The sequence below is a fragment of the Neopelma chrysocephalum genome, unplaced genomic scaffold, assembly GCF_003984885.1.
Source record: "Neopelma chrysocephalum unplaced genomic scaffold, ASM398488v2 Primary Assembly neopelma1_22b, whole genome shotgun sequence".
NCBI lineage: Eukaryota > Metazoa > Chordata > Aves > Passeriformes > Pipridae > Neopelma > Neopelma chrysocephalum.
The window spans coordinates 8,934,637-8,956,880 of record NW_020897690.1 but is presented as its reverse complement, the minus strand read 5'-3'; the positions used below and the strand labels follow the sequence as shown (position 1 = coordinate 8,956,880).

Here is a 22,244-nt window from a genome sequence, read left to right as displayed (position 1 = left end):
TTGTATCTGAAAGATCAGCCTAGGACCTAAGGGCAGACACATCAGTTGGAGCTCAATTGTTGATCAGATCACATCTAAGGGATTTAGGAGCACAGAAGAGCCGAGATTTGAGGAAAGACGCCCCACTGAATCCTTCCACACTCCTTCTCCTCCTCCATACCTAGGGTGCAATATATCTCTGACAGAAAGAATCAGAACGAAAAAAGAAAATTATCGGCTCGATTTCTGTTCTCTCGCCCTGCCTGACTCCAGTAAAGAGAGAGGGGGGAGGAAAAAAGAAAGAGAGAGAGAGAGAGAGAGATCCAGAGAAGCCCGGGTTTGTTCCGCTCCCCTCCCCGGCTCTTCAGCAAGCTCCCTCCTCCCACTTTTTTTTTTTTTTTTAATAATTCCTCCCCCCCCCCCCCCTCCTTTGTTTCTGTTTTGGCGTTTTTTTATATTTCTGCCGCTTCTGTTGCTGCCGCCAGTGTTGCCGTCGCCACCTCCGTGCCCGCGCCCCGGAGATGTCCTTCCCCCAGCTGGGCTACCCGCAGTATCTCAGCGCCAGCCAGGCGGTGTACGGGAGCGACCGGCCCGGGGTCCTGGCCGCCGCCGCCGCAGCCGCCGCCGCCGCCGCTGCCGCCTCGGGCCGGCCCGCGGGCGCCGAGCTGGGCAGTGGCTCGGCCGCTGTCACCTCGGTGCTGGGCATGTACGCTAGCCCCTACAGCGCCCCCAACTACAGCGCCTTCCTGCCCTATACCGCAGACCTCGGCCTCTTCTCCCAGATGGTGAGTGAGCACCGCGCTGCCCCCCGCGCTGGCCCGGGCCCTCGGGGCGATGGGGCCGGGGCAACCGGGGGAGCCGGGGGCGGGCGGAGGCCGCGGAGCCAAGCGCGGCGGGCGGCGGGGCGGCTGTGGGGGCGGCTTACGCCCGGCCCGGGGTCCGCTGCGGAGAGGGGAGCGTGTCTGCTGGCGGGTCTGCGAAGCAGAGAGGGGCCGGGGGCGGTGGATCAGGTCTGCAGGAGAAGTCCCCATCCTCCCCGTCGTTTTCCAGCCGGGCAAAACTCCTCCGAGTTTTTCTTGGCAGTGAAAGGGCTGTCCAGGGCTCCTGCCTTCGTGTTGTCAGCTTTCCTTAGCAACTCGGCTTTTTTTTTTTTTTTCCATGTTGTTAGTGTTGTTGTTGACGGGTGATATTGTCGGTTCTGCTGTTTCAATGGACTTTCCAGGGCGCTCCCCTTTCTGCCTGGTACTTTTCTTTGCCGCCGAGCAACAAACGGGTTCCGTCCGAAAGGCCGAAGTATCGGTACCTGTGGCGCCAGTTTATTTCAAGGCATTTTCCTTAAGCCTTAAAAATGGGCCGCTCTGTTATCTGAACTTTTCATACTCTGATTATGGCAAGTATCATAGATGGGATTTGCATTAAGCGGAGGAGGGTATCTACATCCCATTTTACGCATCGGAGCAGAAAGGCATATTGGCATTAACTTTAAAACAAATTGAAATCACCCAGACGGTCCTCTGGCTTCTTTCCCCCTTTTCTTTAGAACGTAATAGTTAGAAAGTGAGGCATATTTTTTTAAAGTAACTATTTTTATCTCCAGTGTCGTTTAAACGTTTTCGTTGCTGGTATCTCCAAAGTTCCCAGCGGCGGTACGCCATGGGTTCAATTTCATTTTCTAAATGTCCCTCTTTTCTCTCTCCCCGACACATAAAAGTGTGAATATTTATAACTGGGTGAATGCAAGGCATAATTTGTTAGGGTTTTTAATATATATATGTAGGCAAGGAGGTGGATACGCTATTGAACAAGGTTCAGCATCTGAAAACAGATCATTTTGCTGCTGCAAACATTTCCTACGAAGTCACTTTTACAGCATGTATTTCCTACTTTTTTCCCTCCTTTTTCTTTCCTCTTTAACCTTGATTTTGGAAATGCAGTAAAATTTGAGACGGAAGCAATGAGTGATTTACAAGTGGCTTCTTCAAAAGAATTCCCAACAGAGATTACACAAAAATATCATTTCAGTAACAATAACAAAAGACAGTGAAATAAAGGGAGTGCAGAAAGCCCACCTTTTAACATATTAAAAAAAATTACATCGGACTACTCCTTGTGTATAAGCAGTGTCTCTGAAATTAAAATATATGACCGTTTTTAACTGTTTGACAAAGTTAAATTAGTTTCTTCACAGACATTATTGAAGAGGTCCATTTTTAAGGCTGACATAAATTACGACAGAGTAATACTAAGAATGTATTTCTGGACTATGAAAAAAAAGCGACATTGCAATAGAAGCAATGAAGAAAGAAAACTGCTTGAAATGTTAGCTATTTTGGAACAGTTCCCATTCCTACTCGCAAAGTATCCTGGTATTTTATTACAGTGATTTACCATGACGGTGATATTTTGAAATAAATTCTGAATTTCTGAAAAATTTTAAACCAAGAGCTAAAATATTAGGTTAATATCTGGACAATTTGCGGTAATAATGAGGCCTAATGAGGTTGCTAGAAAGATAAAATGTTATTTACCAAAACACCTGATGGGATAATTTGACTTGCTGTGTTTTACTACTGATGATAAAAAGAATATTGATTGCAAATAAATCACCGTCTCTAAACGCTTGTAAACAATTTGTGTTTGCTCTGGTCAGATCAAAGTAAAACTTATGAGATAAAGTGTCTGCATATCTGTATTCTACAATGCGTGGATCACTTTTCATTCCAGAGTTTAAAGGCTCTTCGAATAGTTAGAAGTTAATGTTTTACTCCAGAATCTTGGTGTATGATCTGGGGAGCGGGGGTGGTGGTGTTGGCTTGTGTGCGGAAAATCTTTTATGTTATTATTGCCTTTGTACTGAAGTTGTGCATTCATGTCCCCAGTCTCGCCTCACTAGGGGCGAAAATAAAGAATGTTGTGCATGCATTTGTAGCATCCTCCTGGATACTTTGCAAAGAAATCCGATGCTGTGCGCGGGCATTAATTTGTAAGTGCGGTGTAGTACCAGTTTTATCTGTCTGATAATTTCAAGGGCACAGTAAATTGCCTTGCCGAGGCGAAGTTGCTGCATTTCCATCGTTTGATTTGACTTGATTTTCGGAGAAAATATGCACGATGTCTGTCAGAGCCCCTCTTAGCATCTCTCTTTCCTTTTTCTGCAAGAAAGGGGAATCATTTGGGAACAGTCTCTGAGCTAAACGTGAAGAGCCTGGAGCGGGGAGGGCTGAATTTGGCTGTGAAGACCTTTTGCACCGCTGAAAGGCGTATTCCGGCTCCCGGAGTAGCCTATTCAGGTCTGTTAGAGACGCTAACGAGATAATTGATGTGCTTTTTCCTCTCCGCTTGTCTGAATGTGTTGCAGGGCTCCCAGTACGAGCTGAAAGATAATCCGGGTGTCCACCCTGCTACTTTTGCTGCCCACACTGCCCCCGGCTATTATCCCTATGGACAGTTCCAATACGGGGACCCGGGACGGCCCAAAAATGCCACTCGGGAGAGCACCAGCACCCTCAAGGCCTGGCTCAACGAGCACCGTAAGAACCCCTACCCCACCAAGGGCGAGAAGATCATGCTGGCCATCATCACCAAGATGACCCTCACCCAGGTCTCCACCTGGTTTGCCAACGCCCGCCGGCGGCTCAAGAAGGAGAACAAGGTGACCTGGGGCTCCAGGAGTAAGGACCAAGAAGATGCAAACCTCTTCGGGAGTGACAATGAGGGGGACCCCGAGAAGAACGAAGATGATGAGGAAATTGACCTGGAGAGCATAGATATAGATAAAATCGACGAGAACGATGGGGAGCAGAGCAACGAGGAAGAGGAGGAGAAGCCCGAGCTCCTGAGACAAAGCAGTGAAGAGGAGCACTTGGAAAAGGAAAAGGATTTGGCACTGTCAGGGTCTGAAGGGCTGAAACCCAAAGATGCACTGGCCATGGTGAAGGAAGCCTCTGACAACAGCACCAGAATTATCAGTCCCGGGGGACCGAACAATTTACAGATGCCATCTCACAGCAAACCCAAGATTTGGTCTTTGGCAGAGACAGCAACCAGTCCTGATGGTGCCCTGAAATCTTCTCCTCCTCCACCCCCTCCTCCCCAGGTTAACCACACTTCTCCTCAGATCCAGCACCCTGCTTTTCTCCCTAGCCATGGACTCTACACATGCCAGATTGGCAAATTTCACAACTGGACAAATGGGGCGTTCCTCACTCAGAGTTCCCTGCTAAACGTGAGGTCTTTTTTGGGAGTAAATCACCACCATGCTGCTCATCACAATCACCACCTCCAGGCCCAGCAACCATCTTCTGTTTTAACAGCAACCCTGGGAGCCCTAAGCAGTGAAAAACCTTCAGAGAGGACCAGTCCCAAACACATAGGTAATTAATGCATCAGGCATTTACCTCTCCCCTCACCCCCAACACATGTATATGAACTTCTTGGGAAATAGTGTCACATTTAGCCCTGGTGTAACTGATTGCTTTTAACTGAGTTACAGTTCATTCTAGCGTTGATTTCTGGCCCCCCTCCCAAGCAAGTTGATTGCATATATTAAGCCCATTTCATGTAACCTATTACATTCCCAATCTATACACCCATCAAGTCAGATGAGAGTGCAGGAATAGCACTGTGAAATGTATAGTTTTGAGTTTGCTTTCCTTCCCTCCTTCATGACCCTCATCACCCAACAATTTTAATGACACTAAAAATGTGTCAAGAAAAGCTTGCAGACTCCTTAAATACTGAAAGTAGGGAATAGTGCTGTACACACATGCACACACATATCTACATATGTTTCAACAGGAGAGTGAGAGGGAAGTGTGTTCTTTGCACACTGTCCAGATTCTTATTGTTGTTATTCTAAAATAGTTCTCTTGTTTTGTTTTTCTTTTTCTCTCTCCTTTCCCCCCCCCGCCTCCCGTCTCCTTCTAGAAAGAGAAAATGTACCAAGAACTGACTCCCCACCCCAGCCGCTAAAATCGCCCTTCCAGCCCGTCCGTGACAAGTGAGTTTGTTTGTTTGTTTTCACTGTAGGAATGTTACTTATGCGGAACAGTGTTTGAATAATAAAGACTAATTATAACACCTAATCATCACCATAATAATACATACAGACAATAAAAACAGCACAGGAGTGGCTGTAATCTTTTCAAACTTAGACTAAATTGCAATTGTACATAGCTAGACTGTAACTTTTCTAAAACTTAACAGACCTCAAAGATCTTGTGTTAATTACACCAGTCAGAATGATTTTTTTTTTTGAATTATCTAATACTAGGATGCTATAGGAATAGATGGGTAATTAAAAAAAAAAAAGATTTTTTTTCTGAAAGATTGTTACGTCTTTTTTTTTTTCCTCCCTTCCCCCCTGCAGCTCTTTGGCTCAGCAAGAGGGAACACCGAGAATTTTAACAGCTCTCCCTTCTGCTTGATTAAATGATTTGGTGAAAAAAATATTACAGAGACTGGTATTAAGGACAGAGAAAAAAAAGGAAACTGTATAAACGACTCCCATCAATCTCTTTTTGCAATAAGGTGGCGCAAATCCATAAAAGTGATTACACAAATCTGTAGATGGATACCCTTCCTCATTGTACTATTTCAGATCGTGTTATTCTAACCATTCTTGGATTATTTGTTTGGTAAATGTTTCCCATGTGTTTGTGGGGGTTTTTTGTTTTGTTTTGTTTTTTCTTTTTTTCTGTATATAGAGTGATTTCAGATTGTAAATAACACGTCAGCAAAACTTGTCTAAATCATATATTTTTGTCTAATAAACTAAATGAAATTACGAACTCTCTTCAGGTATGTATTCTGTTGCTGCAGATCTTATACATATGTTACAAATCTATTCAAACATTTATAATTTGTTTCCTAAAAAGTCAAGTCTCTTTGCCTTTGGGTAACTGAAACTTAAAACAATAAACCCCAGCTTTTAGTGACTCTAAGAGCTATTTTGCCGAACACAAGCTGCGAGCTTCCTTTTTCATGCACGCAAATTTAAGAAGTTGAGTGAAGCTGGTTCTTGACTAGTAAAATTAAAGTTATTTTCTTCTATTGTGATGAATGAGATGTGTTGTGTAGTATCCATTTTCCGGACATAAATGGGCCTGACTCTTGCTTATGTTATAAAATACATTCTTAAAAGTGAAAGGGACAAGTTTTCTCATAGTTCCTTAGTTTGCTGTCCAAACTGGTTCCTAAATTGGATCAAGAGCTTTACCGCTGTGGTATACATTCCTACCGAAGATGAAAAAAATCATAGTTTAGGAAAAAGAATTATTTGTAATGATTTGCACTTTAAATAAACACAGAGGAAATATGACTGTAAAAGATGTTTTCCTGTGAGACCAAACACAATCTCAGCATTAAAAGAAAAAAAAGGCAGCTCTTGCACATCTCAGAAGAATGTTCTGCGATTCCGATCTGTTGGTTAAAAATAGAGGCAGGATCTATCGTTTTATAAAGACATTAATCTTCCAAAGATGGTCCGTTAAAATGTGTAATATTTTGAGTGTTTACTTCTTTTTTTTCTCCTAAATGAGAACATTAAATGAGCATTGAGGTGCTAATAAGATACCAGATGGTTGTTGATGGTGGAAAATGGAAAGAAGCAGCTGGGAAAGTCATTAAGAAATAATGCGGTAACGCCCTACCCAAACTGAACCAACCTCAAACCAGGACTTGTCGGAAGCAAGATGAGACTTTCAAATAAAATATTAATTAAATTCTTGTGAGAGATCAGAATATTGATCTTGATTTAGCTGCAAAATCATATCAATCAAAGAGCAGTCTCGGTAAACTAGGGCTTAGAGATCTGTTGGCAAAGTGCTGGAGGCGGTGGACTCCTACTTTTTGCGCTTTTTTTCATGAAGCAGAGAAACAGGTCAGGCAAAACAGATTTTGTGAGGGATATCTGAAGGAGAGTTTCTGAAAAGAGACTTATTTTGACATCCTGCCGTTCCCAGCATACTATCAATTAGGTTTTTTTCTGGCCTTTGGTGGTTTGGGTTGTGTTTCCCCCTTTCCTAAGTCACGGACAGTCTCGTGGTAGTAATTGTTGGTAACTGTTCCAACAAAAGAGAGTATTACACTTTTTACCAAACCAGAATAATTTAGCCTTCAGGGAGAGGGAAGCCGTATTTCAAAATAAAAAAAAAAAGGAAGAAGAAAGTCTTCACGCCTGTAGAGCCAAACAGGGCGTCAGGTGTAAACTTGATGCAATTGCTGTCTCTCTCATATCAATTCAGATGAAATCGTCGCAGTCCCGCACTGTTTGCCCCTCGTCCCCGCTCAGGGCCCGTTCCCCAATTCCTCGCGGGAGGCGCGGCCGGCCCCAAGCAACCCGGTGTCCTGAGTGACGCCACCGCCGGGGACAGATCCCGACCCCAGCCCCGCTCCGCCGTGCGTTTGGCTGTCATGAACTGGCTCCGCTCCTCGAAGGTGGAGACGGCATCTAAAAGGTGCGCAGGGATGCTCTGCGAGGTGGAGCGAGCGCGGCGGTGTCGAACTGGCCTGGGGGAGCGGAGCGAGGACTGCGGCGTGGCATAGGAGTGTCAGAGAGGACTTGAACTGTAGGAAGCAGAGGAGCGTGAGCGTGTGAGCGTCGTCTGTGTGGGGGCACTCCCGCTCCCTGACCGCCTCCGCCAAGCCGAGCAGTTCCGAGCGGTGCTGAGCTGAGCCCAGCGGGGCGCAGGCCGGGCTTTGGGCGGGCTCGCAGCGCCCTCTGTGGGCTGCGGGCGGCGCCGTCCCCTCGCTCGGCGCGACGGCAGCCAATGTGCCGGCCCGCGGCTCTGCTCAGCTGGGCTGGAGAGGGGGAGGCTGCCCGCCTTGAATTCAGCCAGGAAGCCAGCAACATCCTCCAGAGTGTGCTTCCAGTTTTGATTATCCTCCGGAGAGTGATAATTCCCAGCAGTTATCTGGTTGGCAGGTTTCCGCCTTTGGAAGCCTCAGCATCTCTAGACCTGACTCTGCTGCAGAACTTGATTTTTTTTTCTCATTTGCTTATTTGAATTTCGCACTACCTTTCCCCTCTCCCCCCCCCCCCCCCAGTAACTCTAACAATTGTGACACTTCCTTCCCAACCCAGATGAGGACGTTATCGGGAGGGGGGGCGGTGAATGAAGCCCAACTAGGTTAGCACCGTTCACCGCCTCTCCCCACCGCTCCCAGAGCGTTTGACGGGGGAAGCACCCGGCTCCTAGCTCTCCCCTGGCTGGCAAAGGCGGAGGCGGCCTGGGAGCTGCATGCTGGCTGCGGGAGGAGCGCGCCCAGGGCTACGGGCTGCCTGCTCGAACGGAGCTTGCTTGCGGCGCTCCGGAAGTTTTTGGACAGGAGCTCAGGTGCCTTCCCCTTAGTAAAGGGAAAACCGAAAAGTCATAAGGTCTGCTGAGAAGCCTCGTGTTAAGTGAGAAAAGCTCTGGCATGGCTGCGTGCCTCAGTGCGCAGTAGACCCGCAGCCTCCGAGGGCCGCTGCCTCAGCATAGCCGGCACCTGGGGGAGAGGGGTGATCGCGTTTCCCTTCCCCCGCAGGCCACAGCGAGGTGGCCATTTCTCCTACAGGAAATTTCAGATAGAGCCGACGTGAGCGACCGGTCATTGCGTTACCGCACTGAGCTCTTGGAGGCTGCTGGGGTGCGGTGCGGAGCCCGGGCCGGGCAGGACTCCCGCACACCGCCCCCTCCCGCTCCCCACCGCCAAGAGCCCCCGCCTCGGTTTTAGGAAGGAGCGGGGATTTCATAATCCCGAGGTTTCGCTTGTCACGTGAACCGTGCTAGGAATGACCGTTTACGTCACCCTAGAAGGAAAATAATTTGTAGTTTTTTCTGTCATAATTGCATTGAGATCCACCCCGGCAGATGTATACCAACAAAAACCAGAGTGCAGGGAGAATAAAAAAGAAGCTTAAGCTAAATGATTTGCCTTAATTGAGAATGCTTCGAGCTGATGAGAGTAAATTGGAAAGTACTACTTTTCTAGCTTTTTTTTTTTTTTTTCAATGATGACCGTACCCGAACCTGATTAACCAAGTCAATAAGAAAATTTCCATTGTATCGGATGGGAACTACAAGGAGCAATACTTCTTTCAGCACAACAACCTAGCTCCAAGACATATTTTCGTGCTACTTAAAAGGCTGCCAGAAAACATTGTTTTATACATGTTTGCATAATCCTCCATCCTACCCAGTAAAAAAATTATCTCACTGTCTTGTTTCTGTTATTATTTACTTAGCATTAACAGAAGAATGGCAGAAATCTGTGAAGAAAGAACACTGAAAAGTTGATATAATCTCGAGTTCAGCAAACTCCGAAATTCGCAGTTGCCAGAACACACTTAAAGCAAACGGCAGCTTTGCGGGGATTTGGCTTTGTCACAGAGACGTAGTTATGAAACGTGCTCATTGATATGCGTGCCTCATTTTTTATTCTTTTTCTGTTTTATTCTGAAAAAGAACTCTATTTTTAACTAGGGAAAAAAAAAAAAGAGAGAGAGAAAAGAAGAAAGCCGAGAAAGGGAAGGAGAAAATTAGTGGAGTGCATGTGCTCAAACTGGCTCGTTCGTATGATTGTTATCGTTCCCGGTTCCTGTCATCTCTTTTTGCTGCTTTGATTGAGGTTTTGACGCGCTCGCTCCGAAACTGGAGCGGCCCCGAATTCGCCGCCGGCAGCAGCGACCGGCCGGAGCTGGGGCAAGGGCGCGGTGCGGGATGAGGCTCTCCCCCCCCCACCCACACCGGGAGCGCCGCACCAGCCCTCGTTGCGGGCCTCGTTCGATCTCTCAGTAACTTTCATGATATGACTATGTTTTCCCCCACCCACCCCCACCCCTTCTTTTCTTCTTTCTTTTTTTTTTTTCCATGAGCGCCGATCAATTATTCACAAGCACATTTATCTCCCCTGCAATATGGAGAATTCATATTCATATCTCTGTTTTAGTGGCCTGACACTGATTAATGTAATATGCGCCGCGGCTCCGAGCGCAGCCCCGCTCTATGAATCATGCACTATAAAGTTTCAATCGTCCTTGTAGATGAGACTATTACAAAGAGCGCTGAGCGGCGGGGGAGGGGAGGCGGGGGCTGGCGGCAGCGATGGCTCTGCGCCTCGGCCGGCCACCGGCCCCCTGTTAAACAGGCTCGTATTGAAACTACCCGGCGGCTGGCGGGGGACAATGTGGGTCCGGCATTAGTTCCGCCCAGCGGGGCTCCCGCTGACGCGGGTCCCCTGCTCCGCCCGCCCGCGCCCACTGCCGCCCGGCCTCGGAGAAGAGACTGCGGGGCTCTCGCCCCGTCCCAGTCGGCCAGGCAGTGGCGGGAAGAGCCGCGCTGGGCCGCTTGGCTTCGGAGGAGAGGCGGGCTGCCCGGTGGCTACCCTGAGGGATGGGTACCCTGGGGCGGGAATGGAGCTCAGGCTGTCCCAGGGTGTGCCCTGAGGCTGGGCACCCGCACCGTGGCGGGGGGGAAGGCATTGAAGGAAGTCTCCATTGCCTGGCTAGTTTCAGTGCTGTTAGGTTATTTTTATTTATTTATTTTTAATTTATATTTTTTTTAATTTCCGGATGTCCTTAAAAGGAGAGATGTAAAGAGTAGCTGGGGCTGATAGAGGCACACAAGCAGCACAGGGAAAGGGCAGGTGGGTAGTAAGTGCTTCGTGAAAGGGAGAGTGAAACAGTACAATCCTCTACCCCCCTGCTGCTGCCTCAATTCGGGGGTGAGGCCCCCCTGCCACATTGGTGTCCACCCTCCACCTAAGCCCTGCGTTTGGTGCTGCACGCCTGCAGGCCTGCAGGTGCATGGAGGGGAGCCACCCCCAGCCCCAAAACCCAGCTGCCCACCATGGGTCAGGAATCCATGGCTGAAAAATTCTGGGGCAGGTCCCTTCTGGCCTGTGGGAAGCATGTGGCAGATGTGGAACTGAGCTATGCAGGACCACAGGTCCCCCTCTGCCAGAAAGGGCCATAGCGATGGCCAGCAGGGCCTGAGCCCACAAACCAGTGGGGCTGCAGTGAGGAGGGATATGGGGCCCAATTCCAGGCTTCAAGTCGCGGGGTTTCAGCAGTAAAACTTACCCGGGACTAACAAATCAAGTAAAATGCTGGAACATGTAATAAACATGGCCTGCATGGCACGTTTTCCAGTGAAAAGTTACAGAAACGGCTCCTGGCAAGGTTGGTGTTCCCCATTGTGCGGTGCCCCCATGCAGTGCCGCTCATAGCTTGCCCATAAAACCAGCCATGTGGACAGGAATCGCTGGAAGTACTAGGAGACTGAAAACCCCATAGAAATAGGTATTCAAAATTTAAGACTTCGAAAATACGAGCTCTTAAAACTAAACAATGTACTTCTGTAAGGAATTAATTTACTTGAATGCCGTCACCATTATTAATATTAGTTTTGGCTTCTTTTTTTGTGTATGTGAAGAGAATACATGCATGGGATTTTGTAAAAAAAGTGAAAAATAAATCTATTATCTGTTTTTACTTACTTTAATTAGCATTAACATCCTTCTCATCTGATATCCAAACTTGTTTCCTAACATGTTCCTTGGGGGTCAAGCTGGTGCAAAAATGCAAACGTGGGGCACACACCAAGTCCTGGTAGTACCTCTCTTGAGAGAATAGAAAGCACTGGCGTAAACTCAGTACAGAATTAAAGGCGAGTTTAAAAAGTAACATTTATTTTTATTCCAGATTTATGGCTGACCCGTAGATAATTAAAGGTTTTATTTTGAGCTGTAGGCCCCACACAATACATTGTCCTTTGTTGCTGCACAAGGAGTGCTTTCCCTGTGCTGCCTACGGTTCAAAAACAATGAAGCAATCCATTTATTTTGTTGGTCAATTGTAGCACAAAGTGAGGTGGTCAGTGTGGAAAGTTTATCACTGTCTTGTCCCTTTGGAGGAGGCAGAGCATTCACACACCCTCTGCCCCAGTACACAAATGTCAGTCTTCTTGCAGGCTGCTGTTTTCCTTTTGAAGATGCCGATGGTGTCTCTGATCCACTAATCCATTTATCCAGTTTCATGAGTGCATTGGCTGAATACACTCACAATAGCCTTGCCCAGCTGGAAACAAGAAGTCAGAGAGTGCAACTGGCACACCCACCAATGCCTGACACCACTCTCAGATGAGGCTTGAGTGCTTGTCTCAAAAAAACTCCACAAAACATCCAAACCCAAAACAAGCCCCTCAGAGCCCCCAACCTCCCGTGATGTGCCCAACGCTGTGATCCTTCCCTTCCTGAGAACAGAATTATTTTTAGCACCGTCTATAGTTTGCTACACGGCTGCATTTTTTTCATGATATTTGGCTGTGTCAATGAGGGTTGGAGTAGGTTTGAGGGAAAAAAATGCCTCTAGGACTCTAAAAAAAGGTGCACATTAAAGAAACTGGTCAGTTGCTGCCAAGGGGAAGGGGACACAGGAGAGGCAGTGGGCAATGGACTTCCATTTGTGTTTGGTGTTGTGCTGTTACTTGCCAGCTTTTTATTGCATTTTAAATGTATGTTTAATTACCAGTGTTATTGGTAATAACAGAATGTTTGAAAATATTAAATACATTTGTGAGCTTGTGTGAAAAAGAAGTTAAAAGGTGTTTGGTGCACAGAATGTTAAAGAGATCTCACAATGAAGTGATTAACATTTTTATGAATAAAATTAATCACGCATTAACTCTGCAGCTCAATACATCTGAATGCCAAATGTTGCACAGCAGCCCTTTCCCCTAAACCCGAGAATTCTAGATGCAATATTGACCCACATCAAACACTTGTGTATTAGTAATGGAGGTGTAGTTATGAGAAGATATTTTAATAATGTACATTTACGTTTGAGGCAAGCAAATAAAAGGGAGAATATATATTGTGGTACTTTGTCAAGATTTGTGAGAACCAGTAGGTGCATAAAATACATTAGGAAGCAGTCAATGGGGGCAACTGTTTGGAGAAAAAAGTTTATGTGGCACTCACAGAGGCAAAGAGCAAACTCACTGTAGTAAACAGATTCCACTAGATTGCACTTAACTCTCCCTGGCTCTTATTAGCATGTTCATTGTTCTGGGCAAAGCTTATTAGGTTTTAAGATGGGAGCTTACCATTATTAAAATATCCACTGTGTCAGATAATAAAATGTGATCTCTCTTTCTCTCTCTCTCTCTCTCTCTCTCTCCTTCTCTTCCTCCGTGTGTGTGTATATGTGTGTGCGCGTGCGTGTGTGTTTTCTAATCTCTTGCCACTGTGGTTTTGGTATTATTCCAGCAGGGTGTACAAAGGGAAGCAAAGGCATCTGAAGTGTCACTCTACAGCTGTGGCAAAGTAACAGAATTTCCATTTTGTTGATGCTCCCAGCACATGTGTGCAGCAGAAGGTGATATCAAAGGAGCCGTTCTTCCTCAGTTCTGCACATTATTTTTCACTGCTGTGGCGAATCTCTCTGAGCTCCGTGAACCAATAAAACAACGGTCCCTGTTTGAGTTGATATATTAATATTTACTGAGGATTTGCAAGGTCGGGGCTAAATGTCAGCAGATTGCTGGGGCAGTACTGTGGGGAATAATTAAACAAATCTCACAGCAGTTCAGCCTCCTAACATCTTTATTAATCTTTTTTTTCCTTTCCTTTCCTGAAACAGTACACTGAAATATTGCTTTTCAACCTTACCGAACAATTGGGAGAAGTTTGATAATAAAATCCTGGATTAGAAGTATTTGGTTTTGACAGTTTCTTGGCCCACTCTCCTGCAGATGTTAGTTAGTTGTGAAAGCTATGATGTGTGAATTATCACCAAGCTGCTGGGGTTCTCACCTGCCTCTCCATCAAATTCGTCTTGACCAGTCTGCCAAACACAATAATACTGTTGCTATAAATGGAGACCCAAATTGGCTTCATTAAGTAGTAGGTCCACTTCTCTAAGGGAAGAAACTGGAAGACCCCAATTCAGTATGCATATCTCCCTTAACGTGATTATAGCATGCACTTTAGTACAACTTAGACAATTCTCTTTAATAAGCTTCATAATTAGTATTGGGATGCCTCATTACAAGTCATTGCCTGTAGCAGTCCTAGGCCAAACAGCCCTTCTCAATCTAATGTATTTTATTTTTTTTTTTTTATCAGGCAGCAGGAGCTGTCTAGAGCTTTTTGTTTGTGTAGTGGGGACTTGCATTAAGCCCCCAGTGTAAAAATACCACAAGGAAATTAATTGCTTCTGTGCAGATTCACCACAGATGTGTCCTGTTATGGGGAATGGTATATTTCTGACATTGTTATACTACAGTGTGCTGGGAAAAAAAAAGTCTGGAAAAGCTACAAATGCAAACATATTAGCATCCATATAGGTTCCTTATGTTGTAACTGAAAGCAAGGAGATTTTTAAAGTGTGTCAGAGCCTTCAAGACTTTTTATTTTTTAAATAAAGTGGCTATTTTTTGTGATTTTTTTTTTAAATACTCAAAACCCACTAATAAAATACACATGGCCACGTATTCTATTTGGTACTGGCTGATAAATGTGCTACTTAAAATAACACACACAAGGAGTGTGGTGACTCAACGCAATAAGAAGTCTGACACACAAAGCCGCCCTCAAGGTCAGTGGTTTGTTATCTATCAGTGTTGGTCAGGTTGTGAATCACAACTGCAAGTTTCAGCAAGTTAAGGGGAGGAGGAGCATTCAGAGTGCTTGCCCTGTGGAAAAGAAAAGCTGAGCTGGTGGTTTGTTAGCTGCCTCTGAACATCACCCTGCAGCTTCTGGGTAATGCCCATTCCCCTGCCACTAAAGCAAAGCTGGAAAGTGCCTTGATCCAGAAACGAGTGCTTTGATTTACTTGTTATAATTCAGGTGGAAGGGTTTAGGGTTAGCAAGTCCACCACTGCAGAGCCTCGTCACCCTGCCCTCTCATTACTTATATTGATTTCTTTCATCTCAATCCTTGTATATTTCAGTTTGACGCTGGGCTGATCCCTTTGATACAGTTGTATCGCTATTGGTAATCGAATATTAACAGTTCACGGCACAACAGTTACCGGAATGAAGATTCATTTAGAATAACAAAATGTGTGACCTGTGGTATTAGAAATAGGTGTTTGGATTCTTCTTGTGTGATTGTGAAGGGGACTCCTCCATCTATCAATTTTAGACACTGTAAAATTAAAAATAAATAAATAAACTAATAAGTGTATCCTCTACTCGAATTCAGGACTTTGCCTGTCTGATAATGACACAGTAACAGAAATAATAAAACTGTTGTAGTAATGATCCTCTTAGATTAGATTTTCTAAGTGAGTGCAATATGAAAATTTCATGGGCAAGTGAAATTTCTATATTCAGGACCACTGAATTTCCATACAGGAAGGATTTCATGGGCCTTAATAAATGTATCTGAGGGGCTTGATTTCAATAAAATTCATACATTAACTGCAAGTAACAGTGAGAACATGTAAGTTATGTAAACAGATCAGATCAGCGTTCAGTTTTACCACACTGTGCTTCATAGGATCTTTTACCAGCTATTTCAGGGCAAAGGGTAAGATATACTGCATAGATGACTACAAAAAGTCTTGCTTTTAAAATAATCTAGTTGGGGTTTTTTGTTTGTTTGTTTGTTTTTCAATTCTCATCCATCAGCCTTTGGTTCTACTATGATGGCAGCATTTTGCTCAAATATATGCATTTTACTTTTTTTTCTAGGCTAGCAAAGAGCAAACAGCTCAGACTCACAATCCCAGGGGAAGTGATTATAGTTTTTCTGTTCTTTGCAATAGCAGCACCTGGAATCCTCTTAAAAATGGCTCTATATAGCCTAGAAGAAAACCCCTGTCCTGGAACAGGTGAAATTGTCCTAGACGAGGTCTGCACAGAATGCAACAAAAAAACACTGCCTCTGTGAGACCAGTGGAGGATGGAGGCACAGAGGTAGAGCAGTGGCTACCCCAAGTTATACTTTGTTTATGGTGGAAATGAGAACAGGAGCCTCTGATTTAGGGTTTTCTCTTGACCGAGACTCAGGTGTAACGGGATGTTTCACAGATTCACAGTGACAGCAGGTGAGTGGTGGAGCCAGAACTGGTGCAGTTAAACTGCATTCATATACTCATAATGTATTCACCACAGTGTCATCAGCTCCCATGATGTCACTTGAAACATTTTGACTATCATGTCTGAATTTACACACTGAAACCCATACTTAGTTATGTGAGTGAAAGCAATCTGGTGTTTACAGGCTATGCTTATTCTTGCTGGAGTTATCAAAGCACCTTGCCCCAGAAAGTGTTACAGTTGTAAGGAAGGCCTTAAGATCAAGGGCTTTTTGTTTGTTTGCTTGTTTTTAACAAAAAAAAGGTAAATTTTAAAATTACTCCATGTATTTCAGTGGTTAAAAATTGATTAAAGAACCTACTCTTGGTCTTTTCAGTTTTACAAATATCTTGTATATTTAGAAAAACAATGGTAAAATATTCAGGAAAATTGTTTTATATACATGTTTTTTAATGAACAAATTTCTAAAAATGTCAGGCAAATCTTCAAGTTTTGTTTGCATAAAAAAGAGAAATAATTTACAAGTTCACTTGCAAAGCGACACATAAAATAATATAATAAAAAATAGGAAATTCAGTTTTAAAAGGTAAATATTGAAAAATACTGTTTCACAAAATGAAATTATGATATACATATCCGTATATGTGGTTCTCCTATAGACAGAGGAAAAGGGAAAGTGGATACTTCATTTGACACAGGCAAGATTTGAGTGAGGTAGGAGGAGACTTACAAGGATGGATACAGATACAGAAAAAATACTTCACTGTTTCTCTGAACATCAGCCATTTGGAATGTGTTTGAGAATATGAATTAAAGAATACTGATAAATGTCACAGAGCATAAAGTTTTAACAGAAGGCATTTTTAAGAACAAATGAGAACAAAACAGGATGTCATTTTGAAAAAGAGAGTGAGATACAATGAAGAGAGTAGTGGTGATGGCACCTCTGGTAGAAATAAAACACAGAGTAGTGTACTAATGGAAGAGATTAGTATCTTCTGAGGAGAATGTGATATGGAAGTATACAACATGTGTGTCTCCTGTGGCTGACTTTCCAGAATCTTAAGAGGATTTTGATGCTTTCATTCAGCATCTCCCTTTAGAGAGGAATAATTTGAGGAACACATAAATTCCTTCTCAAGTTACATTTTCTCTGTAGTGATCTTCTTACTTACTCCACAAGAAATGAAAGCAGTAGAACAGAGGAGGAAGCGGAAAACAATTCATGTCACCAACTAGTTTTTTTAAAATTTATATGGCCTTCTACTGTTGTATATGTGTTTGCATGTGTATGTTATAATTATTTCCCCAGGCCTTGCACATAAGGACCACTCTGAGAATCTAAGTGATTACATGTGGACAAGAGGTAAGAGGAGATGATTTACTGTGAACACAGGAAATTTCTATACTTCTGGTAATCGGCGGTAAATCCACCAGGAAACTAGCGAAGTCTGATCTTGCCTTACATTTTGTGTGGCTACTATCTGGGTATGAGGATGCTCTCAGAAGGAGCGTGGAAGCTAAGGTGGTGTGCTCTTTGAAATGTCTAAACACATGGTTTTCTTAATCAGGACAAGTCCTACAGTCTGCCTAGGCCTTCCCTTACCGATTTATGCAAGGTGTATGGAGGATCAGAGAAACATAACAAAAGTTTCTCACCAAGAAACTTGACCCTCTCGATTGCTCTTCCATCATAATTGATGTGTGCATGTTCTTGATCTCACTAAAATGTTGGGTTTGCCTTTTTTTGTCCCAGCATAATATTGAGTTTATAGTACTTGAGCCTATCTACTTTTTTTTTTGATAGCCTCTTATAAGCTCTGAGGTACTGATTCAAGTTTGTCACATCTCTGTGGAAAACATCCTTTGATAATACACAATATCCATGCCTGCAGTGTAGGCCTTTTGGGTCTCAAGTACAATCACCTATATGAAAGGGTTTTCACATGCATCATTGCTGAGTGGTTCTTACCTTTGGAACACAATCTGTTCAGTTTCTCCCGACCATAAGTACTCATGGCTCTTGGCCCACTGACCTTGGATGTGACTTCAGTCAGTTTCTCCTGAAATGGAAGGACCGTGGGGAAGGCTATTTGTGTAAATGTTCATCAGTCATCTTCATCACATATTCTCAGGGCCTTTTCCTGGCTTCAAGACTGTTATCTCGTCTCTCCCTTTCTTTGGCCTCCCTTGCCACCTTTTTGTTTCTCCTCAGTTAGGAGGCTCTCCCTTGGTTGCTGTAAGAGCAGGTTACTGTCAGCAGACAACCTGACTGTTCTGCCCTCCACACCAGACCTCCATGCCAGTCTCCCTCTACTCTCCCTTCTTTCTCCAACCTGAAAACATTCTCCTCCACCCTTACTTGAAAAGAAACTTTAAAAACTTCCTGTGAAACCACAAGGGAAAAAAAAATCATTTCACACTGAGTACCAGCCTCTATCATCCCTTTACATCAGAAAACATACTCCTGAACTCACTATTGAGGTTACATGGATGTCATTTTCCTGAACATTTGGGAGAGGGTGAGCAATGGGATGCTGTTCCTAAGACATCACTGCAAACATCACAGTCTGCCATTCTGGCCAGACTTCTACTAGTCTTGATTGAAGAAGAGGAATACAAGAATACTACTGTTTTGACTGACAGAAGCTGCTCCTTACATTAGTTTCAAAGGATGGCAGAAAAATGCTGGTTGTGCACCTCCTAGCTGGAACCAGCACAGTATTTCATATATTTAATCCCAGGGAGAACATCTTTTGAGCTTGACAGTCATCTTTTGCAAACCTTTCCTTGGAATGGAATTTAAGACTCCCAAGTCTTCTGTAAGAGACCATTAGTCCATATCCGAATGTACAGAAGATCTCATCTCCTGGGATCTGAGCATGTGCATGCAAATCTCATAGGGAAGACAAGGAAAACAGCAGTAGAGCTAAGGACAGTCCCAAAGGACCTTAAGTCCAGAGAACAAACATATGTTTGAAACTACAAAAATGTTTAATTGTTGTCAAATGTATAAACCTGACGTGCAATTCCAACCAGATCAGGCTTTGGGCTGTTTGCCCAGTTATTCATAAGAAAGTGTCCAGAATGGATAAGATTGTGAGATTCTCCTGGGACACAGCTTTTGATCTGGTTATTTTTTTGTTGTGTTTGATAATACACAGTTCTCTGCCAGAGGGAATTCTGGGCTTACATCCACGTTCATCCTCATGTCCAGGCAGCACTGATAGAACTAGTTATGTAAGTGTGTTGTGTGTAAATCAAGAGTCCCTTTGAGCAATGGTGAAATTGTGTGAAGTCTGGTCTGAAAGTGATCTCCATCTTTCACTCTGCCTCCTTTTCTACAGAATGAACACGATCTTGGGATTTTCTAGTATAAATCTCCCTTAAGGATTTGGTCATCTTGCTTCCTAGCGATGTTGAAGAATTTCCTTGGAAAGTTCTGAAATGTAGCTTATGGAGTAGGGAATTAGCATAAGACAGTTGTTCCTCCTCATTGAATGTAGGAGCATAGTCTGAATACCCCAAATGGTTTTTTCAGATGACTGTAGGTCATCAGATGACTGTAGCAGAACTATATCCTACACAGTGTGAGAGAATAACTGATCTCTGGCTTGTAAGTAGTGCTCACTCATATTTGAAAGAAGAAAAACTTGTAAGTGCATGAGGGAAGAGGCTGCCAGCCTGGAAGCATTGTGCTGGGCAGTGAATATATTCTGGATAGTTCTCACTTCCCCTAGGCAGTGATTTCAAACAAGCTGAAGAGTTTGACTTGCTTATTTGGAAATTCCCACAAAGCAGATGGTAGAAAGAAGTCACTCACGAACTTATGTGCATGGCAGACATTTTACTGTCTGTCTCTCTGAAAGTATCCTTCTTTAGGAGATAATGTCTTTGATCCTATTTTTCTCCTATGTGTTTTGAGTTACTAGTTTGGAGAACTGTCTTCCCATCTTCCATTCCAAGAATAGAGGGAGCTACACAGCAGTCTTTTATGATAGTCCTCCTTAAGCTCTGCCAGCTTTTCTCCTTCATGTGCCACTGTTTTCCTCTCTGCATTAAACTGACTTGGCCAAAATTGTCAGTGGTTTTTGCAGAATTAGAGTTGCTGCATCTGATTTTCCCAGACCATACTCATAAAGTAACTGTCCAGTTTTTCTCCTGATTTCTCAGGGGTAGCATACAGTCATTTGCTTGAGTGCCATACTTAGAAAGAAGAGGCCTATGTGTGCCATGTCGTTTTGAAGAGAGGCATTCTGCGTGCATAAAGGAGGAATAGGGTCACAAGCATGAAGATCTCATGATCTTAACCTACAAAGTCTTGTGAGAGAGGTGTGGATAGGCTTAAGCTCTTCAGGAGAGGCTCTACAGAGGACAGGTGTTGAGGCTGTATGGAGGGTATATGCTGAAGGTATTGGACACTTGCATTGTTTCCTCCTACCTGTTTCCCTGTTCAAGTGACAACATGCCTACCATACCCCAGAGAACATTTCAAAAGTACATGGAAGCAGTAAGAGAATTTGGTCAGGAAATTCGACCTCAGGAATGCCACCAAAATCAAATTCCAACAGGGCAGTGCAGACACAGCTTTCCAGGTTTACATGTCTCCACTGTAGTAAGAATAACTCATATTTTGCATTGAAAAGAAGGTATAGAAGAACTTCAGAGACTACTCATGCAAGTTTGGGGAAAGTTATATTTTCAAGACCATTTCTGTTCTTGAGAGATACTATTTGAACAGATTCAATCATCTCAAGTGTCATTCATTCATGTCCAAATAGAGTTCATGGAAATAGTTAACTCTATTTTAGGTTCACAGAACTTTGTAAGTACACCCAGATTTATTGCAGCAGCTGAAAGACTTTCACTGGTATTCTAATGTGCAAGACTTAATAACATTTTATCCATTTTGTTTGGTGTGCCGTCTTTACTCACGCAACTAACGTGTCAAATACAGGAAGCATCACTGACTTCCAGGTGTACTTACAAGAGCTGGAATAAAAAAGTCGATCCCAGCATGTTCTTAGGAGCATACCTAGCTATTCTAACTCGTGTTATAGTAACAATCTTACACAACTCTTAAATTTCAAAATGGACAAATTAGAATTTTTATGTGACTAATGAGGATGTGTATAGGATAAACAGGATATTTTTCCTTCAATTGAGGGAGGATATGTTTTTTCCTACTTTAGAAATCACGATTTGTATGTTTTTGGACAACAGCTATCACTGGTCACAATGATGTTCTATATATTTAAGACTACAGGCAGAGCTTGTAAGAACTGCTAATTATGTGATATATTAATGTTAAATTGATTACGTTATTGCCTGTAAATCCTGTTGCTTAATAAAGCTGCAGTCATTTTGCAATAAAGTTGTGTTTGTAGTCAATTAATGACTTTCTGGGGGCAATGGATAAAGTAATAAGGATATTGGTGTGGTTTGGAAAGCACAGTACTGTGACTTTCAGTGTAAAACTAGAAAAGACAAATGCTTGGACTGAGTAAAAGAGAGAAAAAAGTTAGCTCCTGTCCAGTACAATGATTCACAGTTTTCTTTTACGTCTGACAGAAAAAGCAGCATTGTGCAAAGCATATGCACACGAATACAGGGCAGGATAATATTTGATTTAAAAATACAAGTAAACGATAACTGCCAATATTGAGACCATGTGAAGGCAAAGGAACAAAGCATACTTTCATTACTAATCATGTTAACATCAAAGTTTGAAGAGTACATTCGCCTATTCAGAGGAAATACCATCACACTTCTGACGATCACATCTGCCACTAATATCATCCGGCATGTGGTCAGGTCTCTGTTCTGACTTTTATCTCTCTACCAAAATTTCATGTCTTGATTTTAACATCTGATGCGAAATTCAGGTCACTATGAAATAAGTATAACTTTTATTTCTTTTCCACTTTCATGATGTGTTCAAGAGGTGCATCTTCAAATCAATAGAGTATAAAATATTTGTCAATTTTTTTTTTAAAGCTTTTTGAGGATTTAGGAGCTTGTTTAGGAGTTTGGGTTTTGGCTTTTTTTTGATGGGGAGGGAAGTTGTTGTGGTTCGTTTCATTTTTGTTTCTGTTTGTTTGTTTGTTTGTTTGTTTTAAATTTGTTTTAGACCTGTAGGAAATGCAGAGGTCTAATTTATCACTACAATATTCTACTTTCATGCCATAAATCAGTGAAGTTTCATCTCTGTAAAACTGGAGTAGGGCACTCATGCTCCA

At 43.5% G+C, this 22,244-nt stretch overlaps 1 protein-coding gene across 1 annotated transcript; it reads left to right on the top strand.

Annotated features, from left to right (window-relative positions):
* The first annotated feature begins 500 nt into the window (after positions 1 to 500).
* On the top strand, positions 501 to 6,264 carry IRX1 (iroquois homeobox 1). The gene is made up of 4 exons (XM_027679561.1): positions 501 to 764; positions 3,338 to 4,352; positions 4,906 to 4,978; positions 5,348 to 6,264. The coding sequence occupies exons 1-4, from the start codon at positions 501 to 503 to the stop codon at positions 5,403 to 5,405; spliced, it is 1,410 nt and encodes a 469-aa protein (XP_027535362.1). The 3' UTR covers positions 5,406 to 6,264.
* The last annotated feature ends 15,980 nt before the right edge of the window (positions 6,265 to 22,244 follow it).

Excerpts from the sequence above, each read along its gene's own strand:
- IRX1 (XM_027679561.1), top strand. The coding sequence starts at position 501 with ATGTCCTTCCCCCAGCTGGGCTACCCGCAGTATCTCAGCGCCAGCCAG. Across the intron at positions 765-3,337 it reads TCGGCCTCTTCTCCCAGATG|GGCTCCCAGTACGAGCTGAA; the intron begins GTGAGTGAGCAC and ends AATGTGTTGCAG. Across the intron at positions 4,979-5,347 it reads TTCCAGCCCGTCCGTGACAA|CTCTTTGGCTCAGCAAGAGG; the intron begins GTGAGTTTGTTT and ends TCCCCCCTGCAG.